We start from the raw sequence: 18487 nt of genomic DNA, 5'->3' as shown, positions 1-18487 counted from the left end.
ACACAATTTAGCCCAGAGAAAAGGCTACCCCTTGAAATACAGTCCAGTGACCATTTCTTTTCTTCTCCCATTAAGGATTAGAATCCTTTTCCTGCTTGTAATTTTTGCAACACATAACCTCTCTACTCTTATGAGGCAGATCTACTGCTTCCTTTGTGACTAAGCTTCACCCTTCTTTTCAATGATATTAGAACTCAGGCTACAAAACATTTGATTACCCATCCAATAGGTCTTTGCACTTCAAAAATTATTTCAGTAGTGATAACATATGATACTACACTATACAGTACAGTGTTGGCCTAAAAGGCAAGGACAATTTGCATTTGTGAACATCCTCACAACATAACCTTTTCATAAGTAAGGTTATTGTATGACTAACGGATACAAGTAAAAATAATCAGACAAGAACAAAGGCTATGCTAATTTGAGAAACAAATTAAACTAGCATAATGATTGATGTACAAATAATTGAAGGCCCAATCTAATTATGCCTATGATAAACCCAAAAAAGGAATTAATATGTTTTAAAAAATTGGGTAAAAATATACTTAAATATTTAGTCAAACTGGAATTCGCTATAAGACATGGATAAGTGCTATTTTGGCATTTTTCTCTATATGACTAATGGGGCCTGAGTTATGATAATTTACATATCAATAAGCTAAAACAGGTACACCCTTTCATTATAAAAGTCAGCAGTTTATGTTTGAGAGACTGATGGTGGATTACTACACATGCATTGTTTGCAATTGCTTGTGAGACCTTTCCTGTTCTTAAGGTGACGTAATCAATAGCTGGCCATTTGAACCAAATAACAGCTTCCTAGTCTTTATGTTACCATAAGTTCCCGGATGTTATTTTACAAGAACTATTTCCCCCCTCCTCTTTCGTTCCAGCATGATTACCATTGCAAGAGGTCATCTTCCAAAAGGAAGTTCAATCTATTTCAAAATTATAGTGTAATTTCATCTAGTGTTTTTTTTAAATAGTTTATACTGTATTTATAAGACTTCCGTTCACTTTTTACTGTATCTGTTGCTGTTCAACTGAAATTAGAAAAAATCACCCACATGGTTGATATGTGCAGCACATCCATGACCTGTCACCACTTTCATCACTTTCATACGAGCTTGAAATAATGTTTATTTGTGAGCAAAGCAACCACCATGGAGCAAAGACCATTAGAGGGACATGATATAAATTTATGGTAATTATGATACGTTAATTTCACACCAATTACAAAACCATGTATTTTTCCAACTAGTTAATCTTGTGTTTTTTTTGTGTTTACATTATCTGACCAATACTACGGCTGCAAACCATTGAATTTTTTTTTGTTCCTTACCCAAAAAAAATCCAAGTTTACCACAGGGATCTCTCATAATGTATGAAGGGTAGGAAAACTTAAATGAGTGGTTTGTCCAAATATTCATGGTCAGAAATGGATAAAACATGGGATAACCATTTAGAAAAATGTGTTTCATGTATTTGGCTAGAAATTAAAGTATCATATATTTACAAAAATAAAACTAAATACTTCAAAATTGTAAATAATAAGTACACTTTACAACTTAAAAGTACATTAGCTATTAAGCAACTCTCATTTAAAAAAAAAAGAAAAAAAAAAAAAAAAAGCATCCTACAACAAATGACAATTTATCAATATCATTGACACTTGTGGAAGATCATGCAACCTAACATTTACTCAAATATACTTGGATTTTCAGTCACCAAACACCGGAATGTAGTCTTCCCTTACAACTTCAGTTGCTTATATTTAAGAGAAACATCTCATTGGTAAAAGTAATAACTCGTATACCAAATAAACTTTTTGACTCTTAACATACCTTCAAAAAACTTTGACCTTACTACAAGTCTAATACATTCCCTTTCAAAGATTATATGGGCTTTAGACTATCTGTATAACCACTTCAAATGACATTTTCAAAAGTTAATAATGTTATTTTCTACGATCATTTGTAATATTTCAACACCTACAAACAACACAGCCAACTCGATTTAAGAAGCCCTGTTTGCTTTAGAGTCAGAATTACATGGGAATTATATCTACATAAAAGTTATAGAAAAAATATAGAATATGGAAAGGGCACTAAAGTAAAAATTGAGAAAAACTCAAATTCACAATTCACACACATTTTCAACATATTGAAACAGAATTCAAAATATAAATCTTACTTAAAAGTATCCTTAAAAATTTACTAAATTAACATAGTAAAAAGGATAAAGAATTTAAAGTAGCCAGGGCAGATGAATATCATTATGGAGACCTACAGTCTATATTCATGCTCTCAATCATACCTTCAAACTGAGTTCAGTCAAGTTCAATCAACACAGTCATCGGGGCACAGTACCGTAATCCCTTACCCTAGGCCTTTCCACAACATGTGAACGATCTCGCCATTTGTTATCTTCATCACTGTCCCATTCTTGACCTTTGATAGCCTGAGTAATAGCTTCTTTCAATTGTTCACACAGAGTTTTGTACTCTGGGTCTTCACTAGCGCCGAAGTCAAAATCAGCAACTTCAACCGAATACCTAAAATAAAAATAATTATTAAATATTTCTGCATCCCTCCAATAAAGAAAAAACAAAATTTAATGAAACATAAGGTAAAAACATTTTTTTTTATAAAACTTATTGCGATACTTATCTGCAGGGCACATTGCTAATATCTAAGGAGTAAGAGGTTCTCGACCTAAAATTAAAAGATGAAATCTTTCCTCTCTCAATCCCCTATACGTTCCCATCTGGGAACAACTCGGTGCAAGAAAAGTGTGTGATATCAAGAGATCGAACCTACACTTTGTGGTCAAGGACACTACTTTACTAGGTGACCTCACTAATGAAGTTGACATACGCCACTAGGTGAACACACACGTCCTACAAGCAAGTAACCAAGTAATACAATCGTACCTCGGTTTACAAGTGACTAAATATGAGCAAATCGGTTGACACTCATAAAAATTCAAATAAGTTTACAATCATTGTATTGACCTACAAAGAAAAATTTCCCTCTGTATGTGCAGTTTTTGTGGACAAATCCTAATGCGAAAAGCAAAAAATCAGTCACGCTGTGTTCACATGAATTTTACCCCATTTTCATTCCAATTTAAAGAAAAGGCTAATATAATCTTAGCTGCATAGGTTCCTTGTCCAAAATCAAATGTCCTTTAAGTGACCGAGTGTCCATAAAACGTATATCCAGTGATTCAGTTAGTTAAAGTGAACGTAGTTCAAGGAATTCTCATGGAGGGAGATTGTCCTTTCAAGCAATAACGACTCCTTTCTATCGTCTCCATCATGCCAGTCACGATTTTCCTTAATGGTAAAGCGAGGGTTAATTTGTCAATGTTTATTTTTCTATTGAGAAATATTAATTTGTATCTATTTCTGATGTTATGGGTTACAATTTGTTCCCTTAATTCCATTAAAATCATTAAAAAATAAGTGTATATGTACCGTATATTACCATATACTGTACAGGACGGCCCTATGTAAAGGGCGAACTCAAAAATTTTCTTTAAATAAAGCATTTTTATCATATACTCCATGTAATGGGCGAACGGCAAATTCAAGGCCAGCATAATGTTACTTCACTTTTATTATAAATCTTACCACCCATATAATCTTTATTGTTGTTACTATTATATACCTATATTTTTAGTTTATGAAATAATCACCATTTCTATTTAAGAAAGTATAAAACAAAAACAATGTGAATTTGAACACACTATTTACAGTATTCACTCAATGTTTACATATCATCCTTCCTAACCTTCTTACTCCTATTCTCACTCAATATTTTGCAACTATGAAAACATGTTTTTGCAATAAAGATAAAAATTAAATAGTCTTATCTTTAATAAACTTACCTTTACATACAACTATATAATTGTGATAAGGATATAGGATTCTACCTCAATCCTTCAAAACTGCTAAGCAAAATTATCTTTCTTGAAAACTAGCAGTAGCTGTTTGGCAAATTTACTACTACTTATACCCGAATGCCACAGCCCTTAAATGGCAAACAACCATTTTTATACCAGCCAACTTGTTTGTATCACTGTTTTCCTGTAAACCTTAGTAAGATACTGGTACCCTACAAATTTTGAGTTTTCGGACAATCACCACTACCGCCATCTCTTGGCAAATAATGTAAACATTCTTAGTTGTCCGAAACAAGTTTTTGGTGACGGACGTATTGTAATAGAGAAAAAATAATTCTTACTTCTACTTTACTTGAGCACACAACTACGATGATTATACAGTACTGAGAATATTATACACTGTTAAGTCAATCCTTCCTAACTACTATGCAAGTAGAAAAATCAATTACCGGTACAAATATGGAAAATTCTAGCCTACCAACAGGTTCACACATCAGAGCTTGAGTACAGTACTACAAATAAATAAAGATGTAACTACCGGTAAATATTCCTATTTTACTCAATTACGTAATTAAAATGAGTACAGTATACTAGACGATTTTAAGCAATCCTTCCAAACTTCTAACCTATTAATGAACCATATGCAATTAGAACACCCAACCAACAGCACAACAGAGGTCAAGAAAATAAATATTTTCATAATTTCAAAAGTAGCTCTAGTATGATGGTTAAACCCTGACTTTTTTCATCCAAAACTGGTTCTAAAATTTTGCTCTTTACACAGTCATATACGGTATATTTATTCATAGACCTGTGGAATATATCAAGTGAATTTCCTTTGTTTCTAATGAGAAAAAAATTTTCCAGGCCATAGACGCGCTCTCAAAACATTAAACTTGTAAAAATATCGTTTATTTTGAAGAATGATACCTATAGATCCTATTGATGACTACCACATTATTTCAATAAGGCTTATCTGCAGTTCACCTGGCTTCCTCTTTAAGGCTATTTATACAGAATTGATGTCTCTCATTAAAAGATTTAAATAACCATTCTCAATTTTTAACACCAATGATTTTTTAGTAGTGTACATCATGTGTGGTGTTCTATGGCAACTAAACCAGACGTGGGTATACTCTCGGTATAGTATTCTCGTTATATCATTAAATGTCAACTGCAAATATCCTTAGCACAAACCCATTTCCAGATTAACTACTATACTTGGGTTGAGTTTTTTCTAGAGTTATTTAACTCTACTGTATTCACATGTGTCTTCTGTTAGCTTAGATCCATTTAGGTACCAATTGTACAAATGGGTTGTACAAAATCACTCCCATTTCTGTCATGTGTTGAGGCCAGCAATGTTATGGAAGAATACGTCCAGCTAATGTCGTAACGGGTTTGTGATAGTGACACTAAATGTAAAGGAAAAGAAGATTCTAAATCAAGGGAAAATCCTGAGAAGGCTAAGCAAGTTGATTTGGGTAAAGAAGAAGTTAGTGTTCAGACGAATAACATGTCCAAAGTTCGTATTGAACTTTATGATATTAAATCTCAACTTATGTGTTTATGGAGAAGTTTGTTTCATTCACGCAGTCTGAGAAGGATTTTTTCTTTTCTTGTTGTTTATTTATATATTTTCATTTGATGGTTTTCTTTTCTACTTAACATTAGGTTAGGTAGCTGCATTAATTAATTCCAATAATCAGTAAAGTCTGATTACGGTGGCCCAAAATACTGGAAAGGGGAAAGGGTTTTTCTCCAGGTCTCATTAGTGACAGACTGCTCTAACAGGTCATAGTAGTAAATCCTCTAAATCCTCTAAGTCATCAGTTACCTCCTTAAGGATGAAATGGAGTCAAATAGATTTTCATGAATAGATGGATTCTGGGTCTTTGCTACAAACGAGAATGACAAGTTTCTTCACCCCTTGGAGTGGGATACTAGATAAACACAGACCATAAAGCTCACTCGCCCGCACTGATGACGCTACATCAAGGGAGAAAACTGTTTTTAGTTGGGTTTCTGTCCATGGCTTTGAGGAGTTGTTAAAAAATGCCATCTCTAGGGACCTCAGAACCTTTATCCCACTCCAAGTCGGGGGTTTGATTACCGAAAGTTGACAAGACTGTTCAAAACGTTTTGATCAAGGCTGAAAGTTCCCACGAGGAGGAAAGGTTAATTACCTTCAGTTTAAACACCTAGCTTAAAGCTGCGCAATAGTGTTTCACCATAATAACAGAGAGAAGTTTCTCCTGTAGGAAAATAGGTGTCAGCAATCAGGGGAATAGTGTAGTGGCCTTGAGGAGAGCAGTATACCTTTCATGACACTAATCACAGAACAAGGACCACTTTGCCAGGTAAACTGCTACAGATGACTTGTGGAGGTATCCTGAAAGTTTCTTCGCAGCCGGTATCAAAAAGCCCTTTTTTCAGAGATGCTCTTAATGAGTTTCAACAGAGAAGAAATATGAATACCACCATGGGAGGTTCACTGAATTACTGGCTAATAATTAATAATGTACAGTATAACTGTTCAGGAGTGAACAGCCCAAAGGCACTATGTAATTTTATTAGATCATTTCTAGGTCAAAACACCCATAATATACAAGAAATCACAGAATTATGACTTAACACCAGAAGAAAAGCAAAAATTAAAACCATAGATTAATTGATCTGTACATAATACTTACAAGAGTGCAGTAAAGCACAACCTTCAAGTAATTGACAATCATTAATACCTATTCTGAACTGATAAAAACCATGAAAAATGTTATTTTCATTAGTAAAATAAATTTTTGAATATACTTACCCGATGATCATGTAGCTGTCAACTCTGTTGCCCGACAGAAATCTACGGTCGGGATACGCCAGCGATCGCTATACAAGTGGGGGTGTACACAACAGCGCCATCTGTGAGTAGGTACTCAAGTACTTCTTGTCAACAAGAACTCAATTTTCTCCTCGGTCCACTGGTTCTCTATGGGGAGGAAGGGCGGGTCCTTAAATTCATGATCATCGGGTAAGTATATTCAAAAATTTATTTTACTAATGAAAATAACATTTTTCAATATTAATCTTACCCGATGATCATGTAGCTGATTCACACCCAGGGTGGTGGGTGGAGACCAGCATACATGTTAACAAAGAAGCTAAGTATCCCGAATCTTATTTTAGCCGTTATTCAAAATAACAAACATAAAATAAATAAGTACCTGGTAAGGAAGTCGACTTGAACCATTACTCTGCCTTTTCAAGTACGTCTTCCTTACTGAGCCTAGCGATCCTCTTAGGATGCTGAGCGACTCCTAGGTGCTGAAGTATGAAGGGCTGCAACCCATACTAAAGGACCTCATCACAACCTCTAATCTAGGCGCTTCTCAAGAAAGAATTTGACCACCCGCCAAATCAACCAGGATGCGGAAGGCTTCTTAGCCTTCCGGACAACCCAGAAATATTTCAAGAGAAAGATTAAAAAGGTTCTGGAATTAGGGAATTGTAGTGGTGGAGCCCCCACCACTACTGCACTCGTTGCTACGAATGGTCCCAGAGTGTAGCAGTTCTCGTAAAGAGACTAGACATTCTTAAGATAAAAGACGCGAACACTGATTAGCTTTTCCAAAAGGTTGCGTCGAAAATATTTTGCAGAGATCTATTTTATTAAAAGGTCACGGAAGTTGTGATAGCTCTAACTTCGTGTGTCCTTACCTTCAGCCAAGCTTGGTCTTCCTCATTCAGAAAGGAATGAGCTTCTCGTATTAACAGTCTGAAAATAATAGGATAAAGAATTCTCTGACATAGGCAAAGATGAATTCTTAACTGAACACCATAAAGCTTCAGACGGGCCTCGTAAAGGTTTTTAAAATAGAACTTAAGAGCTCTTACAGGACATAATACTCTTTCTAGTTCATTTCCAACCATACGATAAGTTTGGAATAACGAACGATATTGGTCAAGGCCGAGAAGGCAGCTCGTGTTTGGCTAGAAAACCAAGATGTAGAACATGAAGCCGTTTCGGATGAAAATCCGATGTTCTTGCTGAAGGCATGAATCTCACTGACTCTTTTAGCTGTGGTTAAGCATATCAGGAAAAGAGTCTTAAAGGTGAGATCTTTCAGGGAGGCTCATTGAAGTGGTTCGAACCTGTCTAACATAAGGAATCTTAGAACCACGTCTAAATTCCAACCAGGTGTAACCAAACGACGCTCCTTCGTGGTCTCAAAAGACTTAAGGAGGTCCTGTAGATCTTTATTGTTGGAAAGATCTAAGCCTCTGTGACGGAAGACTGATGCCAACATGCTTCTGTAACCCTTGAAAGTGGGAGCTGAAAGAGATCGCTCTTTCCTCAGATATAAGAGGAAGTCAGCTATATGAGTTACAGAGGTACTGGTCGAGGATACGGATACTGACTTGCACCAGTTTAGGAAGATTTCCCACTTCGATTGGTAGACTCTAAGGGTGGATGTTCTCCTTGCTCTAACAATCGCTCTGGTTGCCTCCTTCGAAAAACCTCTAGTTCTCGAGTGTCTTTCGATACTCTGAAGGCAGTGAGACGAAGAGCGTGGAAGCCTTGGAGTACCTTCTTACGCGTGGCAGACGTAGCAGGTCCACCCTTAGGGGAAGAGTTCTGGGAACGTCTACTAGCCATCGAAGTACCTCGGTAAGTTATTCTCTCGCGGGCCAGAGGGAAGCAACTAGTGTCAACTTTGTCCCATCGTGAGAGGCGAACTTCTGCAGTACCTTGTTGACAATCTAGAACGGAGGGAATGCATATAGATCTAGATGAGACTAATCTAGTAGAAAGGCATCTAAAAGAACCACTGCTGGGTCCGGGATAGGTGAGCAAAGTATTGAGAGCCTCTTGGACATCGAGGTTGCGAAGAGATCTATGGTTGGCTGGCCCCAGGTGACCCAAAGTCTCTTGCATACATCTCTGTGGAGGGTCCAATATGTTGGAATTATTGTCCCTTCCTACTGAGACAAACTGCTAAGACATTCAAGTTGCCTTGGAAGAAATTGTTACTAGTGAAAAGTCTAGACCTGTTGAACAGGAGAGGTGGTCACTAGCGAACTCGCACCATGTCAGAGAGTAGGTCCCTCCTTGCTAGGAGATGAACATCAAAGCAGGGAGTTGTCCGTGTTGACCTCCATTACTTTGTCTTGAAGGAGAGACCTGAAGCTTTTCCAGGTCAGACGTACTGCCAGAAGCTTCTTGCAGTTAAAATGCATTGTCCTTTGACTCGAGTTCCATAATCCCGAGCATTCCCTACCGCCTAAGGTCGCACCCCAGCCTACGTCCGATGCGTCTGAGAAGAGAACGTGGTTGGGAGTCTGAACAGTCAGGGGAAGACCCTATAAAAGGTTGATAAAGTCCTTTCCTCAGGTTAGACCAGACTTATCTTCCGGAAACCGGGATCGAGACCGCTTCTAGCGTCTTGTCCTTTTCCAGTGAAGAGCTAGATGAAACCGAAGAGGACGGAGGTGTAGTCTTCCAAGTGACACCAATTGAACCACGGATGACAGTGTCCTAACCAGACTCATCCACAGCCTGACAGGGCCGTATTCCTTCTTCAGCATCTTCTGGATGGATAGCAGGGCTGGGGATTGATCTTCTTGTTCAGCCATGTTCTCATCAGAGGGTTCCTCATCCGAAACTGATGAGGAAACGGCAACGGAGTGGGCAACGTCTGACTCGCTGAATCCGGTCGCACTGGTGGATGCGTGACGGAGCCGGACACAAGATCATGGTACTGCTGCACAGTCTGTGAACTGTCAACCATGGGGTTGCGAGGAAGTACAGCGACAACCCGAAACTGTCTAGACTGACTGGGTAGTACAGACAACCCCTTATCGGGTTGCTGAGGTTGCCGCACTGCGTCACAACAAGTCACCTCTGCTGGTTGTTGAACGTCTTCCCAGTGACACACTGAACGTCCACAACCACCTCCGAGAGTAGCTTAACGTCAACGTGCGACTGGCAACCCACACTGGGTCGCACCGGTGGAGGAACCATCTCAACTGGCGGACGTGAGTAGGATACCTCAGCGTCAACAGGGCGTACAACCAACCGGTAGGAAGGTCGTTGGCAAGAAGGTTCTTCTCCGTAAAAAATCCTCTATCAAGGACTAAGGTTGGACTGCATGTCTTGCAACAAAGCCCAAGGTCTATGGGAGCAGGTGTGGCAACAGACGGGGTTAGCGACTGAAGCGGAACCATTTACCCTCCCTGGAAGCATGTTATGCTTAAATTAAAGTCCATAGGAGGCTAAGCAGCTTAAGGCTCCTCTCCAAATGACAGAGTCCTCAAGGGAATATCAGAAGGAGGGAGAACAGCACTTTCTCATCTACAGGAACCATATCCGAGAAAAGCTAGGTTCTCTCAGTGAGGGTTTCACTGGTGCAAAAGCAGCAGACCAGAAGGCAACGTTATGAAACTGCTTGACAGTCTGTGAACTGTCAAAAACTGAACTGTCAACCACAACAGGAGCGTGAGGACATACAGCACTGGTGTATAAGTAGCAGACCAGAAGGCAACGTCATGTAACTGTTTGACAGTCTGAGAGTTGGCAACAACCAAAGTTGTGTGGGGAAGCCTCAACTCCTGACTGACTAGTTAGCTGCGGGCGAGTGGCGGTAACCACAGTGTGTTGCGGAGGCTGACACACCGTGTCAAAACACGGCAGCTTGTGGTAGCTCACGCACGGCAACGGAGTGCTCTGTGTGTGGGAGTCATCATACATCTGGCAGGGTTGACTGTGCATGGGTGGAGGAGCTCTCACAACAAGAGTGTGAGAGCAGGAAGCCATGCCGGGCGCACAACCGTGGGAGGTGTAGGCCCACGGGTGCATCGTCAACCTTCTCCGCAGTCGGAGTGTGGGAGCTGGCAACAACAAAAGCAGAGTGCTGGTGCGTGGGAGGGGCTGCGGTGGGTTGCGGAGCATGCTGAATGGTATGCGGAGCATGCTGTATGGTATGCGGAGCATGCCGCATGGGTTGCGGAGAATGCCGCATAGAGCTGGAACCCGGCAGCTCTACAGCACCTTCCCACTGCTGATGCGGTAGCTCACGCATGTCAACGGAAGGTGCAGCAAGAACATGCGTCTGGCAGGGTGGACTGCGCATCGGAGGTGGAGCTCTCACAGGTGGAGTGTGGGAGCAGGCAGCCACAGTATCTGCTGAGCGCACAACCTCGGCGGGTTGTAGGTTAACAGGTGCATTGTCAACCTTCCAGCACGATACTCCTGCATGAAGGAGCAAGCTGAGACTGTATAGTCTGCAGCATGGACCACTAGGGTCTATGAAAGACAACAACAAACGGAGCTACTGTCCGTTGTGACTGAGGGTCTAAAACAGCTGGTGCGGCAACAGACGGAGTTACTGCCTGTTGCGGTACCACCTTGCCTCTCTTGGGAGGTGTGCAGTTGTCGTACTGCAGCGAGTCCGAACTGACCCAGTGGCTACACCTAGGCCGTTGGACTTGCGCGGAAGGGACCGACTTGCACTTAAAAGCTGCAAGATTTGGTCCATGGTTTCTGCGAGAAACCTCTTCCGCAGACGAGGAATAAATGGGCTCTCTCGTCTTTGTGTGGGTGGGGTGATCACGTCGGCAACGTGTGTAGATACACCCGAAACCACGGAGGGAAACGTCTGTTCGTCGATCAAGACCTGTGGAACCCATAAGTCCTTCGACATTACTTCTCCCCTGGGCTTGGGAGCTTGTAAGAGGTATCGGACAAGGTGAACAACTGGCACGAACAAACGAACCCTCGAACGCAACACTGTAACACTTTGCGCATATCACTTTATCACTTTTGATTTTCTGTTTGCACTTATTTCACTGAACTCGAAACTTTAAGTGATTTGTACCTGAAACACGCAATCCTATCCTTCATTAAAAGGTAGTAATTGCGAAAACAGTTTTACAATGTAACAGAAAAACATAATGAAAGATAAAGAATTCAGTGGCTGGAAAAGAGACTAAACACTAGATCAAATAAACTACGTTTAAAATCTCTCACCGCATAAAGCCTGGGAACAAGAACAAAACTCTAGAAACGTTTTACCTTCTTCCCCCAGCGACTAGGGAGAAGAGTAAAAAAAAAAAACGAGAACAACGTTACCCGCTCTCTCCCTCCGTCTCTATCTCTCTCTCTCTCTCCCTTGACTTAGAACCTGAGAGATGAGCCCAATTATATATCGTTAAAACATATTATTTGTTAAAGGAAAAAAACTGAAAGGTTTCCCAAATAAAAAGTTCCTTTATTAGAATTAAAACCATTTAAGCCAAGAAAGAATGAACGAAACGCTAGAATCGGTTTACTCTTACTGCAACGTGAAACCGTGAAATACTCTCTCTCTATCGTAACGATAGAGCGCATGTTGAACGTTCTGAACGTCAACAACTGCGGAGACTAAACTAAACGTTAGTTCATCTTTGAAAACAGTACGAGACTATCAAAGAAATACTTTCAAAAACATTAAAATTAAAATAGCATAAATTCTTAACAGGAAATACGATATGACGGGCTCAATGTTAATTAACTTCGGTTCCAAGTAAGGACCGCCTACTATTAGGAAAGGTCGCATATAAACAAACATAAAAATTAAGTTTTATAAGTTTATAATAAATGGCGGAGAGATATAAACTAAATCTATAACTTTGTTAAGCAAAATTACCAAAAACCTAAACACACTTCCGTCTAAGGGAAGGGTCGGTCATAAAAAGTGAAAGAGTCTATACTCTCTTCGACACCAACACTTCCGTCTAAGGGAAGGGTCGGCCATTTAAAAGTGAAAGAGAGTCCATACTCTCTTCGTCACCATAATTAAATCTATCCAAAACGAGTGCAAGTTTTGAAATGAAGATAAAACCCCTGCATAGCGAAAGCTCAAAACTGGAATAGTGTACTTCACCAAAAAGTTGTGAAAACAAATCCAGTTAGGGACGGCGTATTAGTAGGTCTTGTCGGTGGCACGACAGAGGAAAAATTGAGTTCTTGTTGACAAGAAGTACTTGAGTACCTACTCACAGATGGCGCTGTTGTGGACACCCCCACCTGTATAGCGATCGCTGGCGTATCCCGACCGTAGATTTCTGTCGGGCAACAGAGTTGACAGCTACATGATCATCGGGTAAGATTAATATTGAAAATTAAAATAGTGCTAAATTAAACCACGACAACTAGAAAATTAAGTTATAAAACTTAAATCATCCTAAAAATCTGACACAACAAGCTTTAGAAAATTAGTGCAACTACTGTTATCAATTACCTCACAAAAAAGAATGAGGCAAGCAGTGTCTTACAATCAATGGAACATTTATACTTACACACACAGCCACTATAAGGTTAATTTCATAGCTACCATATCTTTTCCTACTTCAAAACTTCATAAGTTACATGTCTAAGAATTAGAAGCTGAAAATTGAAGCTAATCACAACTGATAGGTTTGTCATGAAACAAATAAGGCTTGTGTTAGTTTAAAACCCTACATATGTAGGTTAAAATACAAAATATGCCTTACCAAGCTATGAAAAAATCTAGTAACAGTTAGTGTGTGAGGATAAAAAAAATGTGGTCATAAATGTTATGTACGTAATAAATATGTAAGTAGAGCAAATGGAAAATGCTGTGAATGACAACAATCAATTGGCACATAAATAAACTATTACCAGTATTAAAAAGAACATCAGAATCAATAAAACCACAAGCAACACTATAATAGTTACCTTTGTCGACTCTGAATAAAGAAAGCGATGCCAAAAACGATGATGATTATTACTATAAGGCTGCATGACACTGGTATAATTATGTAAGAGAGCTGGGGCTTACGATCCACTGAAAGCAAAAGAACATCAGATATTCAATTAGGCTCCACAACTCAAAACTTTTTTATGTCTGAATATCAAACACTGTACAGTATAGGAGAAACACTAAATTACAGAAGAATTTAAACAACAATATTTTTAAAATTCAAATAAATAAATAGTCTTATCATCCACTCAAGAAAAATTCCTTACTTCAACTACGATTATAAATATACAGTATACATAAATTTCTTTAAGTAGTTGTATAACTAAACAATTTTTCAGGACTAATATTCTTAATAACATAATATGCAACAGTTATCAGAAAAATAAATAACATTTCATAACTCTACATCAGTATTCTGGCAACAAGTTAAAAATGACAGAGTATAAAAAATACATACATAACTATATATCTTACCATTATATATAACAATGTTTATTGGGTGGATTTCCAAGGAAACATCATTCTGTATAATAAGGAGATAGGTATGTGTTCCAGCGTCTCTGAAGTAATGGATGATGGGAAAGTTACAATCATTTGTCATGACTGGATTGCTACAGGACTCATTACCTGAAAGAAGCAAATTAATTCAATCTATAACAAAACACAAAATTATATCATATAGGTAAACAATATTTCACTGATAACGACAAATTAATAGTCGGTATGATGAGAGATCAACAAAACAATGAAAGAATGCAAATCTTAAAAACATCATGATGATATATGATGAAGACAAGGTAATGGGACCTTAAGTGTTATTGCAAATGCCCTATGAACCATAGTTGACCAATGTGTTGTACTAACACTGTTCTCATATCTGTCAGACTAAAGACTGTAGTGTCTGCAACATTCATTTATTATGAGTTGTGGTTGGAAAAACAGGTATGAACAGAGGATAATAACTTTTTTTAAATAAACATAATGCTTACCAGTTACATTGTAATTGCCTGGATGAATTTCATAACAATATCCCCATGGTCGTGAGCCAGAACATAAAACAGTAAGGTTCAACAGCTCTCCATGTTTCAACCAAGTGTTGCCAGTCACATTCACTTGAGTTATGGGTTCTGGAAAAAATATAATTTCAAATACTTTAATCTCAGACTACAAGGCAGTCATAATAGGCAAATAGTCTTTTCCACAGCAAAATTTAGTCTTTAAGCAAAATCTAGCCTATGTCCAATGGCTGAAATCACAATGACGGAAGTTTTGTATGCTTTTAAACAATTACAGTAAAGCAATCGAGTTCTTGCAAAAGTACAGAAAGTGACAAGTTTTAATTCCTATACCAAGGCATGTAACAACAAATCAAGATACTGTACTGTAATGAATTTTGTCAATAGCTTTAAAAAAAAAAAATCCAGAAGTTTAAAAAAAAATAATTTTAATAGAATTTCTTATTTCTATACTCACATGACATTCAAATTGCTTCTTATCCAGAAGCTCAGTTTAATAGACTTTTACTAGTAAAAAAAATTTCAAAATTTTACAATTTTCTTTCCCCTTAATACATACGTGGCCTTCGTAAAAGATGGAACATTCTTACAGTAAGTGGTAACTGACATGCCAATGTCTTTGACTTTTTAGTTTCTGTCATGTTGGTAGAAATCAGACCTTCCTAGATTGTTTGCTTTTTGCGGAGCTTTAAGATGTCTTCCCGTGGAGGAACCCCACACGACAAAAAACCTTAAAACTAGCTGACGTAGAAACGAGGGGTCCTTGCTCTTACCACATACTCCCCGGGAAGCAAGCACTGCAGCAGCAAAAGCAGATGCACCCTATGAGCAGAAGGAAGAAGCAAGGCTCTATTCCTCCCTCTCCACGCATACGTCTGCCATCGTAAGGAGGTCATGTCTTACACCATGCACAGGGGGATGATTGAGACCAATCAAGCACCATAGCAAGAGCAAACAGTGTGTGGATTTACAGCCAGTTTAACAAAAAATACTGGATGTATCAATGTAAAGTCCATTCTCCCACAACAAGTGTCTTGCTTTACAATAATAATCAAGAGCCATTATTCAATTTCAGAAAGAAAAAGAAAATGAAAAGCTCACTTGAGGACACATCAGTACGTCCACACTGCATGCGGCTGAAAACTCAAGTGAAGAGACTTTGAGAGGTAAGGGGGTGAATCTCCTCGGCCTCACTCCCACCTGTCATTAACTACCTCGTCAACAATTTCAATGGCCGTTCAAGTTCATGCTTAAAACAATATCCCTACATATAAGACGATCAATTGTATACGCATAGGAACAAATACAGATTACTTTTAAAAGTTTATGATCTGTTCCTACCCAAATATATACCCTAGTCCTTTAATAGGAAACATTTTTAGGAGGGAGCAAATTCCAATAACTAAGCAGGCTGGTTTCAAATCCGGGGATGTAAGAACACTCAAACCTGTAGATCATAAATGTTGACTCCTATCCACCTCATAACAACCCAAGAAAAGACAGACCTTGCAACTTGCTTACTCCTTTTGCCAATGTTAAGGCTGGCAAAACGTCTTGAGAGTCAAATCTCAGTCCAATCACCTTTTCAAAGGCTCATATGGGGTACAAACAAGACTCTTAAGAACACGGGTTACATCCTCCTATGGGGGCCTGAGGTCCCGGGGAGGCAAGACTACTCGAAGCTAATCCCGAGTACAGACAACGCCTTCGAGGAGATGTCTAAGCCCTTCAGTCAAGACAAGGAAAATGATTGAGCAATAGCCTTTCCTAGCCGCAACTGAGAGGATTTTCTCTCAGCAGATAAATGAGGAAGTCCGTAATCTATGCTAGACATAATCGGAATGGAGAAGTAGCCCTTCTATAATACCAACCACAGAAGATGGCCAACTTTATCTGGTAAGCAGCAACAGAGGACTGTCGTAGGTACCCATACATCTCCTATCTGGCATCTCACAAAAGAAACCTTTCCCCCCAGAAGTGATGCTGGATAGTATCCAACTGTGAAGTGCAAGTGACTTCATGAATTAGCGGTACCTCTGAAGGTGCAACTGACAGATAAGCATGTTCCACGGGGTCAGTTCTCTCGGGACCTCAACTAAAAGAGCTAACAGTTCGGCGATACCATTTGGCTTACAGCCATCTGGGAGCAACCAGTCACTACAAGACTTACCGGGATCAACACTCAGTTGATCAGCCAGAGTATCAAGCTGAATGGGAGGAAAAGCATAGGCAGCATGATGATCCCATGGGTGTTAGAAAGCGTTCTCGGACACTACTCCTGGGTCTGGAACTGGGGAACAGAACACCGGGACCTACCTAATTTGCTATGTGGCAAACAGGTTGAATCCCGTTGATCTCCACAAGGCGAGAAACTTTTTAGCTATGCAAAAATGTAGGGAGACCACTCCGATCTTACAACCTGCCCCGGGCAACTGAATGTGCCTGCTAGTATTATTTTTCTTGCCTTGAATGTACCTGGTTAACAACTACACAGTGTGCTTACCACCCAAATGTGCATCTGCTCATCAACTTACAAAGGGGGAGGGAATCCATGCCTCTTCATTTGTTAAAACTAACCGACCCTAAAATTGCTTGCAGTGATAAATGCTGTTTGCACTTCCAGGGTGTTTGTGCAGCTGCTGTTTTTCTGCTGACCACACACCTAAAGCCACCAAGACACTCAGGTGAAAGCCCAACCTTTCCTGCAATGCATATGAGAATAGTTGCATGAATGGAGGTGATGAATCAAGTGCAACTTGTCTGGCGAGGTTTTCTTTGTCTAGCCATTAGGCCTGTACATGAATCATGGGATCCCTGAAGACCAAACCTTGATTTTTCAAATACCACTGAAGGGATCTTTACTGGATATACCAGTGGGGAATGAGCTTTTCCAACAAGGAAAGGTGGCCGAGAAGGCGTTACCCAAGTCGAGCTTGAACAGAAATGGTTGTAGTATCTCTGCGAGCCTGATAATGTAATTGTCTGAATGAAAGAATTTCACTGCTGTTGTGCCTTTCACAATCCCCAAATACTGTATTTCACCTTTTGCTTGTTTGTCAAATTCAACTTTTATTAATCTATCACAACAAGAGGAGAACAGACTATTTTGATACTGTAGTACTGCTCCCTAACAAATTATAAGAAACCTTACACCAAACAAAATCTTATCCCCCAAAAAAACTCATTTGGAAAATGTTAAAAAAACTGGATTCCACACAACACTAGCCCTTTAGAAACGAATAGCACGTAAAGGATGCATTTTCCGCCATATCTTCAAGTCTAAACTCCATATTCTTACAGCCTATAGGAGCATACTTCAAGTCCCTACTTGGCCAGTTAATCCACTCAAATTCTTGCACACACATAGAAAACAGTGGCAAAGTGAGTCAGTGTCTGCTCAAGCCCTCTACAAGAAACATTTGCTGAGAATTTATCTTGCTCTCTGCATCACCCCTACACCACCAATAATTGTGATAAGTCTCTGGAAACATAACAGAATATATGTAAATTATTATGTTTCATGATTATATAATTGGAATCCGTGAGTTGTTTGAGAAAATAAGAGAGTTCATTCGACAAGCTATATTTCTGGTGCTACTTTGCAATGAACATCAGAGTACACTTTTTGGAAAAATTTACAGAGTAAATATATTTTAGAAAGGCCTCAAAATTAATATGCTAAGAGGATCCTTTCATATCTCCATTATGTCTATGGGTGACATCTAAAGAGCTAGTAATCGGAAATGAGAACAAGACCTGCTGGCCACCCAAAAAACAATGGTTCAATACTTACAGAAAACACCAACTCTA

General features: G+C 39.1%; 1 protein-coding gene across 2 annotated transcripts in view; it reads right to left on the bottom strand.

Annotated features, from left to right (window-relative positions):
* Window positions 1-18487, bottom strand: part of LOC137642757 (uncharacterized) — an 84217-nt gene that overhangs the window by 19149 nt on the left and 46581 nt on the right. Inside the window, exons 6-9 of one of the 2 annotated variants that reach the window (XM_068375599.1) lie at window positions 14651-14788; window positions 14136-14288; window positions 13637-13745; window positions 2320-2557 (exon numbers count right to left, since the gene is read on the bottom strand). In XM_068375599.1, the coding sequence (XP_068231700.1) occupies window positions 2356-2557; window positions 13637-13745; window positions 14136-14288; window positions 14651-14788 (602 nt within the window). In that variant the 3' untranslated portion in view covers window positions 2320-2355. The remainder of the gene's footprint in view (window positions 1-2319; window positions 2558-13636; window positions 13746-14135; window positions 14289-14650; window positions 14789-18487) is intronic. The other variant, XM_068375600.1, reaches the window with a different exon arrangement.

Source organism: Palaemon carinicauda, chromosome 6 (genome assembly GCF_036898095.1).
Source record: "Palaemon carinicauda isolate YSFRI2023 chromosome 6, ASM3689809v2, whole genome shotgun sequence".
NCBI classification, from domain to species: Eukaryota; Metazoa; Arthropoda; class Malacostraca; order Decapoda; family Palaemonidae; genus Palaemon; species Palaemon carinicauda.
This window is presented reverse-complemented; position numbering and strand designations above follow the sequence as displayed.